Raw genomic sequence first — 15,920 nt, forward strand, 5'->3', positions numbered from 1 at the left:
GTCTCGCCAGAACGCCAAGCTTCCTTGTTACGGATCCAGGTCCAGGGACCCAGAAGCGACGCTGATAGATGCTCTAGCAGCGCCTTGGTTCTTCAACCTGGCTTATGTGTTTCCACTGTTTCCTCTGCTCCCTCGACTGATTGCCAAAATCAAACAGGAGAGAGCATCGGTGATTCTAATAGCGCCTGCGTGGCCACGCAGGACCTGGTATGCAGACCTAGTGGACATGTCATCCTTTCCACCATGGACTCTGCCTCTAAGACAGGACCTTCTAATACAAGGTCCTTTCAATCTTCCAAATCTAATTTCTCTGAGACTGACTGCATGGAGATTGAACGCTTGATTCTATCAAAGCGTGGCCTCTCCGAGTCAGTCATTGATACCTTAATACAGGCACGAAAGCCTGTTACCAGGAAAATCTATCACAAGATATGGCTTACATATCTTTACTGGTGTGAATCCAAGAATTACTCATGGAGTAAGGTTAGGATTCCTAGGATATTGTCCTTTCTCCAAGAGGGTTTGGACAAAGGATTATCAGCTAGTTCCTTAAAGGGACAGATTTCTGCTCTGTCTATTCTTTTGCACAAGCGTCTGGCAGAAGTTCCAGACGTCCAGGCATTTTGTCAGGCTTTGGTTAGAATTAAGCCTGTGTTTAAACCTGTTGCTCCCCCATGGAGCTTAAACTTGGTTCTTAAAGTTCTTCAAGGAGTTCCGTTTGAACCCCTTCATTCCATTGATATTAAGCTTTTATCTTGGAAAGTTCTGTCTTTGATGGCTATTTCCTCGGCTCGGAGAGTCTCTGAGCTATCTGCCTTACAATGTGATTCTCCTTATCTGATTTTTCATGCAGATAAGGTAGTTCTGCGTACCAAACCTGGGTTTTTACCTAAGGTGGTTTCTAACAAGAATATCAATCAAGAGATTGTTGTTCCATCATTGTGTCCTAATCCTTCTTCAAAGAAGGAACGTCTTTTACATAATCTGGACGTAGTCCGTGCCTTGAAGTTTTACTTACAAGCTACTAAAGATTTTCGACAAACATCTACCCTGTTTGTCGTTTATTCTGGACAGAGGAGAGGTCAAAAAGCTTTGGCAACCTCTCTTTCCTTTTGGCTTCGGAGTATTATACGCCTAGCCTATGAGACTGCTGGACAGCAGCCCCCTGAAAGGATTACAGCTCATTCTACTAGAGCTGTGGCTTCCACCTGGGCCTTTAAAAATGAGGCCTCTGTTGAACAGATTTGCAAGGCCGCGACTTGGTCTTCGCTTCACACTTTTTCCAAATTTTCCAAATTTGATACTTTTGCTTCTTCGGAGGCTGTTTTTGGGAGAAAGGTTCTTCAGGCAGTGGTTCCTTCCGCTTAATCCCTGCCTTGTCCCTCCCATCATCCGTGTACTTTAGCTTTGTTATTGGTATCCCATAAGTAATGGATGATCCGTGGACTGGATACACTTAACAAGAGAAAACATAATTTATGCTTACCTGATAAATTTATTTCTCTTGTAGTGTATCCAGTCCACGGCCCGCCCTGTCATTTTAAGGCAGGTCTAAAATTTAATTAAACTACAGTCACCACTGCACCCTATGGTTTCTCCTTTCTCTGTTTGTTTCGGTCGAATGACTGGATATGGCAGTTAGGGGAGGAGCTATATAGCAGCTCTGCTGTGGGTGATCCTCTTGCAACTTCCTGTTGGGAAGGAGAATATCCCATAAGTAATGGATGATCCGTGGACTGGATACACTACAAGAGAAATAAATGTATCAGGTAAGCATAAATTATGTTTTTATGCCTTATCTGTTTTTTATAGGAAGTTAGCTAAACTTCCTGAGGTTCAGACTTTTTGTTAGAATTAGGCCACTGATGGAACCTGTTTCTCCACCCTGGAATCTGAACTTACTTTTCTATATATTACAGGGTTCTTCTTTTGAACCTTTGAATTACATTGCTATTGTCTATTAACTGAGGAAGTACTCTTTCTTTTAGCAATCTCTTTAGCATGAAGAGTTTCTAAATCGCCATCCTTGTCTGTTGTTCTACATTTCTCACTATCACAAGATGAAAGTTATACTTTGTACTAAATATTATTTCTTCCTAAAGGAAATTAACAATCAAGAGATGGTTGTTCCTTCATTGTGTTCAGATCCTGCTAACTCTAGGTAGAGGATATTTTATAATCTACTTATAGTACATTTTTTGAAGTTCTAACTCCCAGCAACTATAGTTTTCACTCTAACTTCTAGTCTGTTTTTCACTACTAAATCTAGTAAGGGGCAGAAAGCTACTAAGGTATCAATTGCCTCATAACTCATAAGATGGGATTCGAGACTTTTTTTTGAAGGTTGGAAGGTCACGTTTCTAAGAGCATTACAGCTCTTTCTTCAAGAGCAATTGCAACATTGTGGCTTTTTGAAAGATTTTACATCTTTGGAATAGAGTTCACAAGGCTGCAGCATGTGCTATCTACATACATTTTTCAGAGTTTATCACTTGTGGTTTTGTTTTTTTAGCAATCAGCTTTTTGCAGGAACGTCCTTCAGGCCGCAGTGTCGGCTAAATAATAACTGCCAGAAAAATGGTCCCACTGTTTCCGTAACGTAGACCATCGACTTGGGCGTTAATCCCATATGTTATGGAGGACTGCGGACCATCATCATTTTACAAAAGAAAACAAAAATATGCTTAACTGATGATAAATTATTTTCTTTCGAAATGATGATGGTCCACAGGCTCCGTCTGTTTCAATCTTTGGGTGACAGTTCTAATAACACCTCTATAGACCCTACCTTTCCTTTCTATTCTCTACTCAGCTATTCGTAAAACTGTGGGAGGTGGGAGGGGTTTAAAACTTATCAGGTAAGCAAAAATTGTATTTTTTATTTATGGTTTAATGAAAAATAAACTAATGAATTCTGAAATTGTATCTGCAAGTTTGCAATTTGATCGCTATTACCTACAATGGGGAAAATGTTTGTTTCATACTCGCGATATTACTTTGGGTTTTGAGTGTACTGTCCACTTTTTTATAGAAGAACATTAAAGGGACATAAAGTTTATTTGAAATGTATAGCCAAAAAAAAAATTCCAACCCAACAGTATTTTAAAATTTACACCTAATAAATAATGCATTTATTTCCCTTTAATCTTTTTATGTTATGATTTAGGGAGAGGTCATAACACCAAACTAAAAGTTATATGTTCTGTATTGCTACTTTTGTTCAGACAGTTATGCCACTTTTGTTCTCAGGTTGTGAAACAAGGTCTCTCAGCAAATGCTTTATTAGACCGGGGAATGCAGCTCATGGGCTCGACTTCCAGGTGAGTTATTCATATACAAACTTCAGATGTTTATGTTAAAATTAGTCTTTCTTACTAAAATTGTTTTTATCATTTTAATACATTTTTATTTTTATTTCTGTTGTTTTAATATACTGTAAAGAATAGAAAACACAGTTAAGCGCTGCCATTTGGGGTTGAAAGGGGTCACTAGAGTCAGGGGATGGAATCAAGTGTAAACAAAAATATCTTATATCAGGCAATATTTACATGTTATAACACGGCTTATACATAATAAAGGTAGTTTTATATTCTTTTATTACTTTTGTATACATAGTGCCATCAGAAAGATAGTACAGTACCGTAATCAGAAAGGTAAAAGTTGATGTAGAATATTATTTGCATTTTAGAACCAAAAAAAACCCCCAAAAGACACAGGCAGAAAAGATTGTGACTTACCGGCAGGAAAAAAGTTATATTTGATAATCTTATTTTAAAAATGTATATATATATATTAATTCAAACGTTTGGATTTCAGAATAAGTTTTTTGATTCTGAATTTGGAGATTTATACCTGTATTACTATTTTGTTAGTAACAATATTTTTTAGAATTTATTTGCTTGCACATTCTAGCCTTAGCTCCTGGGAAAAGAATACAGCGCTTTTCCCCCTAGATGTGTTGGACTCATCTCTTATCTAGTTTCTGTGTAATCTTCTCGAAACTCAGTTAGGTGCACAGTGGGGTGTCCTGGATGTAAACCGTCCTGACAAGTAACAGCTGTGGTCTTATCCAACAAACCAGTATCGTCACATTGCTCTTTCTTGGTGTTATGTAACAGGGATTATTGTAATATTCAACCTTAAGAATCCTAGTTGAAAGTCAAATCTAAGTCATTTATGAAATTTGTTTGATATTCATTAGAAGACATTTATAATATGTCAAAACTTTTTTCTAAAATGTATGGAACTTTATGTAGTATCACACAAACATAGGATGTAGTGGTGACTAGCAATGAAAGCCTGGCTCCCAGAATGTAGTGGTGACTAGCAATGAAAGCCTGGCTCCCAGAATGTAGTGGTGACTAGCAATGAAAGCCTGGCTCCCAGAATGTAGTGGTCACTAGCAGTGAAAGCCTGGCTCCCAGAAAGACTTCCTTACCTAAGGGATGGCATGGGGATGGGAATTTCAATCTTTAAATAAAGGCTCTAAAAAAGCACAGAATTGCAGATTTTAATCTTGCAGCAGTTTTACATATTTGCAGCATATTCGTATATATATATATATATATATATATATATATATATATATATATATATAATTTATTTATTTATTTATTGTTTGCTCAATCAGTCCTTGAAACCATCGCTAGGTTTTTTATTTACAAAATTATAATTTCAAAATCATCAGTGAAAAAGTCGTTAAACCAGTATAGTATATGCAGAGTCTCTGTTTAAACCCAGGTTAGTACACTTATAGGCACAAACGTCAAACTGACATAATCCATTGGTGATCGTTTAAACAGCGATAATACATTGTAACAAAATAAAACACCAAAAAGCACTCACGGTACTGCTGGGAATACGTTCTCTGAGACCCTTATATTTCTCCACATGCGGCTTGTTCAAATCTTGTTGGTAGACACCATGTCTTCTCCTTCTTTCCGGCATATAGCCCAAGGCAATCCACGCCGCTGTGTCCCCTCCTCCACTCCGGTAAACAGCTGAACCCTATGGGTATCTCCAATGAATGCAAACAAAAAGCTGTACAAACCCAGACCGGCTCAATCCGTTGTAAAAGCGAGGAACTTTATTGAAAAACAATTAAAAATGCTATGAAACACACCATTTACAAGTAAGCAACACTTGCTACATATTAAAATGTCAGAACAAGGCTACGACCTGGGGCCTTGTGACGTCACTGACGCGTTTTGGATACTCCCGTAATCATAGATAGTCACATACAGCCTCATTCACCTTTAAATACCTTCTGAAGACAGGTGGTAGCCTCATTCTGAACTTATTGTCAGAGTCTTAATTAAAGATACAAGATCACACAATTCATATAAAGATTGCACAATAATATATACCTGTATACCTATGCGTATAATTCATTCAATTACATTTCTACTCTATTTGTCTACCATATATATGATATGATATATAATCATTTAATCAAGTTATTGTTTTTATATTTATATTTACATCATCTATTAAATAGAAGACTACACATATCTATATACATGAATAGATTCACAAACTCTTTATCTTTACAATTCTATATCAATTTATTTATACAAAAATGAAAAAATGAGAATAATCAGGTATAGAGTGGACAACGGACTCAGACCTTTTTCACCACCTCTAGATGAATTTTTAAGCCATGAATATATATATACACATTACTGTTAATTGCCAGGTTAGGAATAGACATAATAATAGTAATAATAATAATGTTGTTGATGTTCTTAGGGTAAAACTATTATTTTGAACAAAAATGGCGACAGATTTAAAAGTTAGGTCCACATCAATTTATTACTAATGATTTATTAAGTCAAACATGGAGTTAAACCTCTTGGGTAGGCGTGTCTGGACTTTAAAGATCCAGAACGCCTCCCTTTGGTATATTATTTTATAATTTGCAAGACTCGCAAGAGACAAATTTAAACTTTAAACCTTTTACTTTTACAGCTAATGACTGCCGCCCATATTATTCCATATGGCTGCCTTGGTCAAATCTCACTAGTGCCCACTGCCCAGGCTCAAATTGTTTCAAATTCCAATCCATCATCACTCACACAATGAATGATCACATCATTGTGATCGCTCTGGCTAGCTATTACAGATGACTCTGATCATGACAGACTGAGACTAAGTATTTTAGAGGTGCAAAAGTTACAAAACAAAAAATACCTTGCAATTTTTATGTATTCTGCACTGCTATGTGCCGGGTCACCCTCCTCCTCTCCAGTCCAGTCCGCTGAGGCTCTGCTCTGCTCCAAGTCCGATCACAGTCAATCACTAACTCTGGTCTAGTCCGTGTCCGTCTGACCCGGCAAAAGCCGGGTCACGTGACCGCTGCACAGGTATTTTTTTTCTACAAGATACGACGAGTCCACAGATTCATCCTTACTTGTGGGATATTATCCTCACGCTAACAGGAAGTGGCAAAGAGCACCATAGCAGAGCTGTATATATAGCTCCTCCCTTCTCTCCACTCCCAGTCATTCTCTTTGCCTATGCTAGTAATAGGAAGAGGTAAAGTGAAAGAGGTGTTAAAATTATAGTTTTTAGTTTCTTCAATCAAGAAGTTTTTTATTTTAAAATGGTACCGGAGAGTACTAATTTCCTCAGGCAGGATAGAAGAAGATTTCTGCCTTGAGGTTGATGATCTTAGCAGATGTCACTAAGATCCATGTTGGTTCCCACAGAGTTGCTGAAGAGTACAAGAGAAATCTTCAGTGTGGGGAACGTTTTTTCATGCTACAAGCAGCATTGAGGTATGTGCAGTCATTTATTTCTGAAGATACTATGGTGTATCAGAATTGGCTGACATAGTTCCCAAGTTGGGAAGGGGTAAGCAGTAGACCTATATATCAGGGTGGTACTGAAAACCTGTGTAAATTAACTTTGTTATAAATGCAGCAAAGGAAAATTCAGGGCTAATTGCAGCAGCATGGTCAAGACAACTGGGGCAGCCTAACGTTTTTTATTATATAAGAGAGTTTCATGGCTGGCAATGTTATGTTGTGCTAGGGGTTCACATGGCTATATTTTATTGTTTTTGAGTATGTAATCCACATGGCTGTGTTAAACCGCTTCTCATGCGGTTGTTGAGGCTGTCAGCAAATCGTTCATGATGGGCGGGGCCTAATTTTCGCGCCTCAAGTGCGCAGTTAGTTTCTAAGAGAAAGCAGCAGCCATCAGCTCCGGTTGGGCCCAGACTTAGGGGTTATTTTCCGGAGTGATATTGGATCGTTTGTCAAGCTCTTGGGGGCAGGTAGGAGGTGCAGGGTTTTTTTTGTAATATGTCTCCATAACGTTTTTTGCCTCATTTAACCTGTACTAGAGGTTTAATTTGCCTTCTTTACTTGTGGTGCAATATCCGATTGCACTTTAGGATATATACAATTTAAATTGAGCATTTGAATATCAGATTTAGCAAATTTTTTATTTCTTAAAGGCGCAGTACTCGTTTTTGCTAAAATTGTTTTCATCAATATAATAAAGGTTTTAACGACTTGTGTTGTTATTACTAGTCTGTTCAACATGTCTGACATTGAAGAAAGTCAGTGTTCTATGTGTTTAGAAGCCATTGTGGAACCCCCTCTTACATTGTGTCCTTCTTGTACCGAAAGGGCCTTACACTGTAAAGAACATAGAGGGAGATTTCATCTTTCACGTTTGTCTGTAGACCAGACAAAAAGAGAGGCGTTCTTACGCTGTGTAAAAGATCTCTATACCATGGGAGTAATTTGCCCAGTTCCAAAACTGGAACAGGGACAGGGGTTTTACTCAAATCTGTTTGTGGTTCCCAAAAAAGAGGGAACTTTCAAACCGATTTTAGATCTCAAATGTCTAAACAAATTTCTCAGAGTCCCATCGTTCAATATGGAGACTATACGAACAATTTTACCAATGATCCAGGAGGGTCAATATATGACCACCGTGGACCTGAAGGATGCGTATCTTCACATTCCGATCCACAAGGATCATCATCAGTTTCTAAGGTTTGCCTTTCTGGACAAACATTATCAGTTCATGGCCCTTCCCTTCGGGTTGGCCACAGCTCCCAGAATATTCACAAAGGTGCTAGGGTCCCTTCTAGCGGTTCTCAGACCGCGGGGCATAGCAGTGGCGCCCTATCTGGACGATATTTTGATCCAGGCATCAACTTATCATCTGACCAAATCTCACACGGACATTGTGTTGTCATTTCTAAGAACTCACGGTTGGAAAGTGAATGTAGAAAAGAGTTCACTAGTTCCACAAACAAGGGTTTCATTCTTGGGAACTCTGATAGACTCGGTAGACATAAAAATATTTCTGACGGAGGTCAGAAAATCAAAAATTCTAAATACTTGCCGAGCACTTTAGTCCATTCCTCGGCCATCAGTGGCTCAGTGTATGGAGGTCATTGGATTAATGGTAGTGGCAATGGACATCATTCCGTTTGCTCGCTTTCATCTCAGGCCACTGCAGCTGTGCATGCTCAGACAGTTGAATGGGGATTATGCAAATTTATCTCCGCAGATAAATCTGGATCAAGAGACCAGAGACTCTCTTCTTTGGTGGTTGTCACAGGATCATCTGTCCCAGGTAATGTGCTTCCACAGGCCATCATGGGTAATAGTGACGACGGACGCCAGCCTCTTGGGCTGGGGTGCAGTCTGGAATTCCCTGAAGGCTCAAGGTGTTTGGACTTAGGTGGAGTCTCTACTACCAATCAATATTCTGGAACTGAGAGCGATATTCAACGCGCTTCAGGCGTGGCCTCAGTTGACTTTGGCCAAATTCATAAGATTCCAGTCGGACAATATCATTACTGTAGCATATATCAATCATCAAGGGGGTACAAGGAGTTCTCTAGCGATAATAGAGGTTTCAAAGATAATCCGATGGGCAGAGGCTCACTCTTGCCATCTATCAGCAATCTATATCCCAGGAGTAGAGAACTGGGAAGCGGATTTTCTAAGTCGTCAGACTTTTCATCCAGGGGAGTGGGAACTCCATCCGGAGGTGTTTGCATCATTGATTCATCAATGGGGCAGACCGGAATTAGATCTGATGGCATCTCGACAGAATGCCAAGCTTTCACGTTACGGGTCCAGATCAAGGGATCCCCAGGCTGTACTGATAGATGCTCTAGCAGTACCTTGGTCGTTCAACCTGGCTTATGTGTTTCCACCATTTCCTCTCCTGCCTCGTGTGATTGCAATAATCATACAGGAGAGAGCTTCAGTAATTCTAATAGCACCTGCGTGGCCACGCAGGAATTGGTATGCGGATCTAGTGGACATGTCCTCTCTGCCACTGTGGAAACTTCTATTGAGACAGGACCTTCTCATTAAAGGCTGGTTCCAACATCCAAATCTAAAATTCTCTGCAGCTGACTGTCTGGAGATTGAAAGCTTGATTTCTCCAACATAGGTGTGTCCGGTCCACGGCGTCATCCTTACTTGTGGGATATTCTCTTCCCCAACAGGAAATGGCAAAGAGCCCAGCAAAGCTGGTCACATGATCCCTCCTAGGCTCCGCCTACCCCAGTCATTCTCTTTGCCGTTGTACAGGCAACATCTCCACGGAGATGGCTTAGAGTTTTTTAGTGTTTAACTGTAGTTTTTATTATTCAATCAAGAGTTTGTTATTTTGAAATAGTGCTGATATGTACTATTTACTCAGAAACAGAAAAGAGATGAAGATTTCTGTTTGTATGAGGAAAATGATTTTAGCAACCGTCACTAAAATCCATGGCTGTTCCACACAGGACTGTTGAGAGCAATTAACTTCAGTTGGGGGAACAGTGAGCAGTCTCTTGCTGCTTGAGGTATGACACATTCTAACAAGACGATGTAATGCTGGAAGCTGTCATTTTCCCTATGGGATCCGGTAAGCCATGTTTATTACGATCGTAAATAAGGGCTTCACAAGGGCTTATTAAGACTGTAGACTTTTTCTGGGCTAAATCGATTCATTATTAACACATATTTAGCCTTGAGGAATCATTTTATCTGGGTATTTTGATAGGCTTTCCCAAAGCATAAGCAGAGCCTCATTTTCGCCCCGCTGTTGCGCACTTGTTTTTGAGAGGCATGGCATGCAGTCGCATGTGAGAGGAGCTCTGATACTTAGAAAAGACTTTCTGAAGGCGTCATTTGGTATCGTATTCCCCTTTGGGCTTGGTTGGGTCTCAGCAAAGCAGATACCAGGGACTGTAAAGGGGTTAAAGTTCAAAACGGCTCCGGTTCCGTTATTTTAAGGGTTAAAGCTTCCAAATTTGGTGTGCAATACTTTTAAGGCTTTAAGACACTGTGGTGAAAATTTGGTGAATTTTGAACAATTCCTTCATGTTTTTTCGCAATTGCAGTAATAAAGTGTGTTCAGTTTAAAATTTAAAGTGACAGTAACGGTTTTATTTTAAAACGTTTTTTGTACTTTGTTATCAAGTTTATGCCTGTTTAACATGTCTGAACTACCAGATAGACTGTGTTCTGAATGTGGGGAAGCCAGAATTCCTATTCATTTAAATAAATGTGATTTATGTGACAATGACAATGATGCCCAAGATGATTCCTCAAGTGAGGGGAGTAAGCATGGTACTGCATCATTCCCTCCTTCGTCTACACGAGTCTTGCCCACTCAGGAGGCCCCTAGTACATCTAGCGCGCCAATACTCCTTACTATGCAACAATTAACGGCTGTAATGGATAATTCTGTCAAAAACATTTTAGCCAAAATGAACACTTATCAGCGTAAGCGCGACTGCTCTGTTTTAGATACTGAAGAGCATGACGACGCTGATAATAATATTTCTGAAGGGCCCCTAACCCAGTCTGATGGGGCCAGGGAGGTTTTGTCTGAGGGAGAAATTACTGATTCAGGGAACATTTCTCAACAAGCTGAACCTGATGTGATTGCATTTAAATTTAAGTTGGAACATCTCCGCATTCTGCTTAAGGAGGTATTATCCACTCTGGATGATTGTGACAAGTTGGTCATCCCAGAGAAACTATGTAAAATGGACAAGTTCCTAGAGGTGCCGGGGCTCCCAGAAGCTTTTCCTATACCCAAGCGGGTGGCGGACATTGTTAATAAAGAATGGGAAAGGCCCGGTATTCCTTTCGTCCCTCCCCCCATATTTAAAAAATTGTTTCCTATGGTCGACCCCAGAAAGGACTTATGGCAGACAGTCCCCAAGGTCGAGGGAGCGGTTTCCACTTTAAACAAACGCACCACTATACCCATAGAGGATAGTTGTGCTTTCAAAGATCCTATGGATACAAAATTAGAAGGTTTGCTTAAAAAGATGTTTGTTCAGCAAGGTTACCTTCTACAACCAATTTCATGCATTGTCCCTGTCGCTACAGCCGCATGTTTCTGGTTCGATGAGCTGATAAAGGCGGTCGATAGTGATTCTCCTCCTTTTGAGGAGATTATGGACAGAATCAATGCTCTCAAATTGGCTAATTCTTTCACCCTAGACGCCACTTTGCAATTGGCTAGGTTAGCGGCTAAGAATTCTGGGTTTGCTATTGTGGCGCGCAGAGCGCTTTGGTTGAAATCTTGGTCGGCTGATGCGTCTTCCAAGAACAAGCTACTTAACATTCCTTTCAAGGGGGAAACGCTGTTTGGCCCTGACTTGAAAGAGATTATCTCTGATATCACTGGGGGTAAGGGCCACGCCCTTCCTCAGGATCGGCCTTTCAAGGCAAAAAATAAACCTAATTTTCGTCCCTTTCGTAGAAACGGACCAGCCCAAGGTGCTACGTCCTCTAAGCAAGAGGGTAATACTTCTCAAGCCAAGCCAGCTTGGAGACCAATGCAAGGCTGGAACAAGGGAAAGCAGGCCAAGAAACCTGCCACTGCTACCAAGACAGCATGAAATGTTGGCCCCCGATCCGGGACCGGATCTGGTGGGGGGCAGACTCTCTCTCTTCGCTCAGGGTTGGGCAAGAGATGTTCTGGATCCTTGGGCGCTAGAAATAGTCTCCCAAGGTTATCTTCTGGAATTCAAGGGACTTCCCCCAAGGGGGAGGTTCCACAGGTCTCAGTTGTCTTCAGACCACATAAAAAGACAGGCATTCTTACATTGTGTAGAAGACCTGTTAAAAATGGGAGTGATTCATCCTGTTCCATTAAGAGAACAAGGGATGGGGTTCTACTCCAATCTGTTCATAGTTCCCAAAAAAGAGGGAACGTTCAGACCAATCTTAGATCTCAAGATCTTAAACAAGTTTCTCAAGGTTCCATCGTTCAAGATGGAAACCATTCGAACTATTCTTCCTTCCATCCAGGAAGGTCAATTCATGACCACGGTGGATTTAAAGGATGCGTATCTACATATTCCTATCCACAAGGAACATCATCGGTTCCTAAGGTTCGCATTCCTGGACAAACATTACCAGTTCGTGGCGCTTCCTTTCGGATTAGCCACTGCTCCAAGGATTTTCACAAAGGTACTAGGGTCCCTTCTAGCTGTGCTAAGACCAAGGGGCATTGCTGTAGTACCTTACTTGGACGACATTCTGATTCAAGCGTCGTCCCTTCCTCAAGCAAAGGCTCACACGGACATTGTCCTGGCCTTTCTCAGATCTCACGGATGGAAAGTGAACGTGGAAAAGAGTTCTCTATCTCCGTCAACAAGGGTTCCCTTCTTGGGAACAATAATAGACTCCTTAGAAATGAGGATTTTTCTGACAGAGGCCAGAAAAACAAAACTTCTAGACTCTTGTCGGATACTTCATTCCGTTCCTCTTCCTTCCATAGCTCAGTGCATGGAAGTGATCGGGTTGATGGTAGCGGCAATGGACATAGTTCCTTTTGCGCGCATTCATCTAAGACCATTACAACTGTGCATGCTCAGTCAGTGGAATGGGGACTATACAGACTTGTCTCCGAAGATACAAGTAAATCAGAGGACCAGAGACTCACTCCGTTGGTGGCTGTCCCTGGACAACCTGTCACAAGGGATGACATTCCGCAGACCAGAGTGGGTCATTGTCACGACCGACGCCAGTCTGATGGGCTGGGGCGCGGTCTGGGGATCCCTGAAAGCTCAGGGTCTTTGGTCTCGGGAAGAATCTCTTCTACCGATAAATATTCTGGAACTGAGAGCGATATTCAATGCTCTCAAGGCTTGGCCTCAGCTAGCGAGGGCCAAGTTCATACGGTTTCAATCAGACAACATGACAACTGTTGCGTACATCAACCATCAGGGGGGAACAAGGAGTTCCCTAGCGATGGAAGAAGTGACCAAAATCATTCTATGGGCGGAGTCTCACTCCTGCCACCTGTCTGCTATCCACATCCCAGGAGTGGAAAATTGGGAAGCGGATTTTCTGAGTCGTCAGACATTGCATCCGGGGGAGTGGGAACTCCATCCGGAAATCTTTGCCCAAGTCACTCAGCTGTGGGGCATTCCAGACATGGATCTGATGGCCTCTCGTCAGAACTTCAAAGTTCCTTGCTACGGGTCCAGATCCAGGGATCCCAAGGCGGCTCTAGTGGATGCACTAGTAGCACCTTGGACCTTCAAACTAGCTTATGTGTTCCCGCCGTTTCCTCTCATCCCCAGGCTGGTAGCCAGGATCAATCAGGAGAGGGCGTCGGTGATCTTGATAGCTCCTGCGTGGCCACGCAGGACTTGGTATGCAGATCTGGTGAATATGTCATCGGCTCCACCTTGGAAGCTACCTTTGAGACGAGACCTTCTTGTTCAGGGTCCGTTCGAACATCCGAATCTGGTTTCACTCCAGCTGACTGCTTGGAGATTGAACGCTTGATTTTATCGAAGCGAGGGTTCTCAGATTCTGTTATCGATACTCTTGTTCAGGCCAGAAAGCCTGTAACTAGAAAGATTTACCACAAAATTTGGAAAAAATATATCTGTTGGTGTGAATCTAAAGGATTCCCTTGGGACAAGGTTAAGATTCCTAGGATTCTATCCTTCCTTCAAGAAGGATTGGAAAAAGGATTATCTGCAAGTTCCCTGAAGGGACAGATTTCTGCCTTGTCGGTGTTACTTCACAAAAAGCTGGCTGCTGTGCCAGATGTTCAAGCCTTTGTTCAGGCTCTGGTTAGAATTAAGCCTGTTTACAAACCTTTGACTCCTCCTTGGAGTCTCAATTTAGTTCTTTCAGTTCTTCAGGGGGTTCCGTTTGAACCCTTACATTCCGTTGATATTAAGTTATTATCTTGGAAAGTTTTGTTTTTAGTTGCAATTTCTTCTGCTAGAAGAGTTTCAGAATTATCTGCTCTGCAGTGTTCTCCTCCTTATCTGGTGTTCCACGCAGATAAGGTGGTTTTACGTACTAAACCTGGTTTTCTTCCAAAAGTTGTTTCTAACAAAAACATTAACCAGGAGATTATCGTACCTTCTCTGTGTCCGAAACCAGTTTCAAAGAAGGAACGTTTGTTGCACAATTTGGATGTTGTTCGCGCTCTAAAATTCTATTTAGATGCTACAAAGGATTTTAGACAAACATCTTCCTTGTTTGTTGTTTATTCCGGTAAAAGGAGAGGTCAAAAAGCAACTTCTACCTCTCTCTCTTTTTGGATTAAAAGCATCATCAGATTGGCTTACGAGACTGCCGGACGGCAGCCTCCCGAAAGAATCACAGCTCATTCCACTAGGGCTGTGGCTTCCACATGGGCCTTCAAGAACGAGGCTTCTGTTGATCAGATATGTAGGGCAGCGACTTGGTCTTCACTGCACACTTTTACCAAATTTTACAAGTTTGATACTTTTGCTTCTTCTGAGGCTATTTTTGGGAGAAAGGTTTTGCAAGCCGTGGTGCCTTCCATTTAGGTGACCTGATTTGCTCCCTCCCTTCATCCGTGTCCTAAAGCTTTGGTATTGGTTCCCACAAGTAAGGATGACGCCGTGGACCGGACACACCTATGTTGGAGAAAACAGAATTTATGTTTACCTGATAAATTACTTTCTCCAACGGTGTGTCCGGTCCACGGCCCGCCCTGGTTTTTTTAATCAGGTCTGATAATTTATTTTCTTTAACTACAGTCACCACGGTACCATATGGTTTCTCCTATGCAAATATTCCTCCTTAACGTCGGTCGAATGACTGGGGTAGGCGGAGCCTAGGAGGGATCATGTGACCAGCTTTGCTGGGCTCTTTGCCATTTCCTGTTGGGGAAGAGAATATCCCACAAGTAAGGATGACGCCGTGGACCGGACACACCGTTGGAGAAAGTAATTTATCAGGTAAACATAAATTCTGTTTTTATCTAAGCGGGGATTCTCTGAGTCGGTCATTGATACTTTGATTCAGGGTCGCAAGCCTGTCACTAGAAAGATTTACCATAAAATATGGCGTAAATATCTTTATTGGTGCTAATCCAAGGGCTACTCATGGAGTAGGGTTAGGATTCCTAGAATTCCTGTAGGTATGTTGGTTGCACATGCGTGGCTGCTACTGAAAATGACAGTTTTGCCACGGTGCACCAGCTCATCCTGGAGAGTGTCTGTTGTCTTGAGGTTACAGTTCAAAGCTTTTAAAGAAAGATAAAGAAGGTCTTGTAATGAGGGAGGGAAATGGCTGGTTAGTGGTGACCTGAATAAAGTGCAGATTGGTGGCAAGTGAAGGCAGTAAGTGACAAATTAAAAAATGTTTCTTTCATACAGGTGGTGAGAGTCCAAAACCCATTGGGAATTACTCTTCTCTACCACTAGGAGAAGGCAAAGATTCCCAAACCCCAAGAGCTCTATAAAATCCCTCCCACCTCACATATACCTTAAAGGGACTTTTTTTTGTTTAACACCTGGGTAGCGCCTGCTGATTGGTGGCTAAAAGTAAATGCCGCTGGAGGTGGTTGAAGAATGGAGATGTGCATTTGATTCTTCAGAGAGAGGGGTTTTCAGTCTATATTGAGACCCTGTTTCCCCTCAGAGTACACTTCTCATCAGA

General features: G+C 41.5%; 1 protein-coding gene across 8 annotated transcripts in view; it reads left to right on the forward strand.

Moving 5' to 3' along the window:
- BLTP1 (bridge-like lipid transfer protein family member 1) overlaps positions 1–15,920 on the forward strand; it is a 1,044,923-nt gene that overhangs the window by 529,505 nt on the left and 499,498 nt on the right. For all 8 annotated transcript variants that reach the window (XM_053703615.1, XM_053703613.1, XM_053703617.1 and 5 more), the window contains one exon: positions 3,250–3,320. In XM_053703615.1, coding sequence (XP_053559590.1) covers positions 3,250–3,320 — 71 coding nt within the window. The remainder of the gene's footprint in view (positions 1–3,249; positions 3,321–15,920) is intronic.

Source organism: Bombina bombina, chromosome 2, assembly GCF_027579735.1.
Source record: "Bombina bombina isolate aBomBom1 chromosome 2, aBomBom1.pri, whole genome shotgun sequence".
Taxonomy (NCBI): domain Eukaryota; kingdom Metazoa; phylum Chordata; class Amphibia; order Anura; family Bombinatoridae; genus Bombina; species Bombina bombina.